Consider the following 5,403-nt stretch of genomic DNA (forward strand, 5'->3'; position numbering starts at 1 on the left):
CATGATTGCCCACTTTAATCTGTCCATCCTGGAACCCCAGATGAAGTGAAACACAGCCCAGGGGATTATTTTACAGGTGTTTTCCTGAGGGGGGCAGGCCTGGGTGTGGTACTGCAACACAGGGAGCAATTTGCAGTATGAGTGATTGTTCTTATTGACCTTCCCAGTATTGGAGTCATACAGCGGGCCCAGTGTTCTGATGGCTGCCATTGTTATGTGTTGTAGTCCTTTTATCACCATGAAACAAAAGGAAATTTGTATCTATGTAATGACTTGTACCTCTAAAGCTCAAGGATGACCCATCACTGAGATGATGGAAGCTGCCATTGCTGGCCTGGTTGTTCTGATCCTCTGTCTGTCTAAATCATTGACCCACAAAGAGGATGCAGATCAGGTGTTCAGGTAATTGTAGCACAACTTGCACCATAGTTATCTGCACGCTTGGTTTAGGTGTGTGAGTGTATATCCAGATCATTCTTTAGAATAAGTTCAGCAATGGCAGCTTCCATAATGTCTCAATGACAGGTCCTCTTTAGAAATCATTACCATTGAAAGATTCTGGAACCCCATCTCCGGTCCAGTGATTGCTGGGTGTGGGGGTTACACCCGTCTTACTGATTGGTTACAGCCTGAGCAGCCAGTCCTATATAAGAGGAAGAGGAAAGGGCTGCTCTTCATATGTGTTTCAGCAAGGGAAAGATGGAAGGCCTGGAAGAACTGGAAGGCCTGGAAGGATTAGAAGGGTTGGAAGGACTAGATGGACTGGAAGGGATAGAAGGATTTGAAGGCTTGGAAGGATATGTGAGTGCTAATGGAAGGGACTGACCAATGGGTATTATGGGAGTTCAACATGGTGGGTGTAGTGTGTGTGATATTGGGGATAATATTAATTCCTGATCTCCCCTTTGTCTTCTTTTTAAATGTCTGTTAGAAAATTGTCTCTCCAACAGACCAGGGTCATAAATTTCCACTTATCAGATAATTCTTGACCTGACAACCAACATCCTCCAGACCCGCTAGTTTACAGCAGCCATTGTAAAAGTTGGAGTTTTGTGTCTCCAGGGGTCATAAAACCCAGATAATGCTAATAGAGTGGCCCTGATTGAACTCTGAGATGTATTCTGAAACACATTTATTAATAATCTTTGTATTTCCAATATACCATTCTGTATAAAGTAGTAGTTGACTGATTTGTAGTTGGATCGGTATGGTGAGCATTTTGAGACCAAGAACTATTCTCCTAGGCCTCAGGAAAGCCTGGAAACCACTTGTAGCCTGTCCTGGTGAACCAAAAGTCCCAGACATTCCTAGTTTGGTCTCATTGAACTCCTTATTTTGTGGTGATTATTAATCTGGGGGTTGGCCGTTCATAAAACCTGTACTTGTGAAATTATTATTAATGGTTAGAATAAGGGCATCTTGCATATGTCCACAGAGCATCATACTCCATGTTTATTTAATGTACGACGCTGCGTAATATGTTGGCGCTATATAAATCCTGTTTATTAATATTACACAGCCCCCACCCGGCTGTCATTGGATTGTTCAATTAGTCTTATCTCTGTGGTTGGCATAGAAAAAGCCATGTAAGTCTAGCAGAGACAGCTCTCACTGACACCATCTTGTTGCTAAGGACAACGGCACTGACATATTGAGCTCTTGCAAGGAGCCCAGTGACTCTGGCCAATAACTTGGACTTTACACAGCAACCTGGACCAAGGCAAACAAACTCTACCAAAGTATTATTTCAGTTTCCCCTTTTATTTTATGCTGTTGCTTTTGTGTTGTTATCATTCTTAGATAAGTCTTCATTTTTCTGTATTGGTTTATGCATTGTGTTTTTGTATGCTTTTTATTTATTAAACACTAAAGCGTGTAAGCTGAATCTCTGAATGCTCTAAGTAGAAATAGTGTAACTTGCTAACCCGAAACACTACTATAAACATTGTGATTGCTGAGACATCCCTGTCTGGAGTGGCAGCAGGTGACACTAAAGAAGCAGAAGCATAACTGCGGTTGTCAAGGGTAACGGTGCGTGCTTCCGTCTAAGCACATGTTGGCAGTCTACCTGTGATGATGTGTTGGGCAAGGGGTAACAGAGTGGTAACCTTGCCCCGTGATGGCCCTTCTCGGCCTGCGGGTGCGTGGACTGTTGCTGAGCGTGCTGGAAAGTCTATGCACAGGGTGCGGGCTGAGAGGCCGTTCGTCACAAAGGGTCCTGGTACTGCTTCATAGATAAACTGGTCCTGATTTGTGACTTTTTTGTTTACAGAATAGTATATTTAAATCTAGGCCACAGGAAAATTAGTGTTTGCTTCCCTCCTAATAAATCCTTCTATTAAGCTGGGGTAGCCACTGCCTTTTTTTGGTGATATGCTGGGGGTGGCCCTTGGCTCCCTCATTGGGGGTATGCAGGGTCTAATTATTCTCTTGTATTCTTTCTATACTGTATAGGAAATAACTATTGCTTCTCTCATACAGAATGTCGTTATAAACCACCTCAACCTGAAACCTGGCCAATTGGTAGAGATGTCAGGCTCCATTCCAGAGGTCTGTACAGAGTAAGTTGAGATGTGATCCTAACCTGAACTATAATAACTCCCATATCTGATTATAATAAATAAATTGGATACATGTGAGCTCTGTGCATAGTATAACAATGTATATGTGTGCTCTGTGTATATAGTTACTGACCCCACAATTTGTGGGTAAATGGTCTCTCTCAAATTTTTCTGCCCAGAGCCTTTTCAGCTTTTATCAAACTTTTAACTTGCATAAAATGTGTTCTGGTGACATAAATATCAGCTAAATGATATAAAATGTGTGAACATTCAAATATTCTAAACAAGCAATAAATGTGTTTAAATAACCAGCCCTCACTGATCTGTGTAGCTGCAGGCACTGAGGAGCAATTCTCAATCCTTCCAGTAGACCAGGTCCTCCTGTTACCCCTCATACAGAGGACTCATGAACCCAGCATGTAGGGCACAAGTCACATGGATTTAACAGGGCTGGGGCCACAAGTGAAGGACTTGGGGTTAGGTTCTTGTGAACTGAAAATTTAAATGCTTGAATTTCCACTTTAGGTACTTCTTTGTATGGGGGCAAATTGCCAGGACTATATTAATTGCATTGTTTTGATTCATAACACTTGCTAATATCCTTTATAAATAATTTTGTTACTAACCCCCCTGGCGTTCTTAATTTTGTCCGTTTTACGCAAAAAGCAGTACATTGTTTGCATGGAAATTTATTTTTCATTGTAGACCTATAATTCTTAGGCATAACACCGAAATATGTGCAATACTTAATAATAATCTCTAAAAAAAACACAAAAATATGTTAAAACAAGGGTGCATAAAATTACTAAAAACTGTAAAATAACTGTCCAGTAGCAAATATAATATACATAATATACCGTGTTTCCCCGATTTTAAGACATCCCCAATAAATAGGCCACCCCCGACTTTTGAAAAAAAAAATAAAATAAGATACTCACCCGTGAATAAGACATCCCCCGATATTTGATCCTGTGTGTGTCTCCTTGATGCTGGCAGCAGCACATGTCTGCTCCGGGCTGCAGTGCAGAGTGAAACTGAAAGTAACAAGCCGGCATTCTGCACCAGGAAGCAAGCTGCTGGAGTGTGGCTTGGGGTTACTGCTTTTTGCATGTTTTTTTTTACCCCGAGCCACACTCGGGAATACCGCCAGGGGGGTTAAAAGAGCAGAATTACCTCTGAACTCCCAATAGGGAATGCCAATAATAAAGTACTCCAGTCTTCTCGATCACCAGGTTGGCTGAGTAGAATCATTGCTGTTTGTTTTTTCTAGTTTTGGAGTAAACTTCGGGCTTGATATTGAAAACTTGCTGCTGCACTTTAATCCACGATTCAACCTACATGGAACCATCTGCAAGATAGTGTGTTGCTCAGTGATTAACAATGTCTGGGGAGAGCCGGTGACTACAGATATCTTCCCCTTTTTTCCAGGGGTAGATACCACGGTATGTCTATAACTCATGCATGGTATCCATTTACTTCCAGTAAAGACAGGCCTGGAACGGGAGGGCTAGTGGAAGGCGTGCATGACTGGGAGCTGGCAGGGCGGAGGCAGTAAAAGGGTAAATGTGAAGGTGAGATTAGGGGAGGTGGCAAAAGGAGGGTTAAGGTGATGTGGTTTGGGGTGGAGAATAAAGGGGTTTTAAGCAGGGGGCAAAGAAATGGTGGGGCAATTGCTAGTGGGACAGAGATGAGATGATTACCGTTTCTTTTTTTTTTCCTTTTTTGGGGTTTGTTATGGCGGATGGTCATCAGTTAGGTTTCTGAGGGAATTGGTTGTTGGTATGGTTTATTTGGGGGTGAGAGAGAGACTCATCCTATGGTGTACCAAAAAGGCTGGTTTGGGAGTTTTAGTGGGCTGCTAGTATTTAGTAAAAACTTTCTCGAGCTGGGGTGATGCGGCTGGGAGGACACATATCACAGTGGTGCAAACCTATTTAAGGGGGTAGGCAAAATGGGGGGTGGGCCTTTGAGGACCAGTAACAATGGGTGTTCTTTGGTGTAGAGGTACTGGATATTTTGTTTCTAAGATATAGTTATTTGTTATGCTTAAATTGTTTACAGATTTTTGTAATAAAAGGCCTATGGGCCATTTAACCAAGAAAATCTTGTGGTGTGTTATTTTAGGGGGGGAAGGTTTGGGTGAAAACTGGAAGTTGAGCTGACAATCTTCCCAAGTGTTTGCCAATGTGGCAGTTTGACTGGTGGGAAGGTACACGGCACGCAGTGTTGATATTGGCTGGTGTTTGTCAGGGGCCGTCTATGATAACTTATGAATAACCATCAACAATGTGACCAATGGGATAGGGCTCATACAGGTATTAGTTGGTGGAGTGTTTGGGACTGGGAACAGTGGAGGTGTTATCGGCAATGCATAGGTTGGGGGCGGGGGGACTCAATAAAACCTCGTGGGTGCAAAAATTGTTTAAAAGAATGTGGATTCAGGTTTTTATATTGGTGGGGGAGGGTGTGAATAGGTTGAGGAATGCAATGTCTGGGTGAGTAGTGTATGAACGGGGTTACAGAAGTCTCAATCATGACTTGTCCCCTTACTTTGATGAGGCCTTCTTGGCCAACTGGTCACTTCGTTGTACACAGAGCCAGAAGACTTTACTGAAGGTTCCCTCTTCTGGCTCACCTGGCAAAGCCCAGCAATTGCAGATTTTTGTAGATCATATATTCCAGTATCTTTGATGCTACCAATGTACCATTCCCGTGGTCATACCCATGGTCCATTCACTGGCAAATGTCACAAGCTTTGTACAGAATTACTGCACTCCTGTGTGGTTACACAATGTAGATCCAAGAGAATTTCTATGTGTTCTAGGTATCAAGTCAGGTTCTT

At 42.6% G+C, this 5,403-nt stretch overlaps 1 protein-coding gene across 1 annotated transcript in view; it reads left to right on the forward strand.

The window, feature by feature from the left end:
* Positions 1 to 699: 699 nt before the first annotated feature.
* LOC140341717 (galectin-1-like) overlaps positions 700 to 5,403 on the forward strand; it is a 5,696-nt gene continuing 992 nt past the window's right edge. The window contains exons 1-3 of the mRNA XM_072427621.1: positions 700 to 801; positions 2,482 to 2,561; positions 3,832 to 4,003. Of these exons, the coding sequence (XP_072283722.1) occupies positions 700 to 801; positions 2,482 to 2,561; positions 3,832 to 4,003 (354 nt within the window). The remainder of the gene's footprint in view (positions 802 to 2,481; positions 2,562 to 3,831; positions 4,004 to 5,403) is intronic.

Source organism: Pyxicephalus adspersus, chromosome 1 (assembly GCF_032062135.1).
Source record: "Pyxicephalus adspersus chromosome 1, UCB_Pads_2.0, whole genome shotgun sequence".
Taxonomy (NCBI): domain Eukaryota; kingdom Metazoa; phylum Chordata; class Amphibia; order Anura; family Pyxicephalidae; genus Pyxicephalus; species Pyxicephalus adspersus.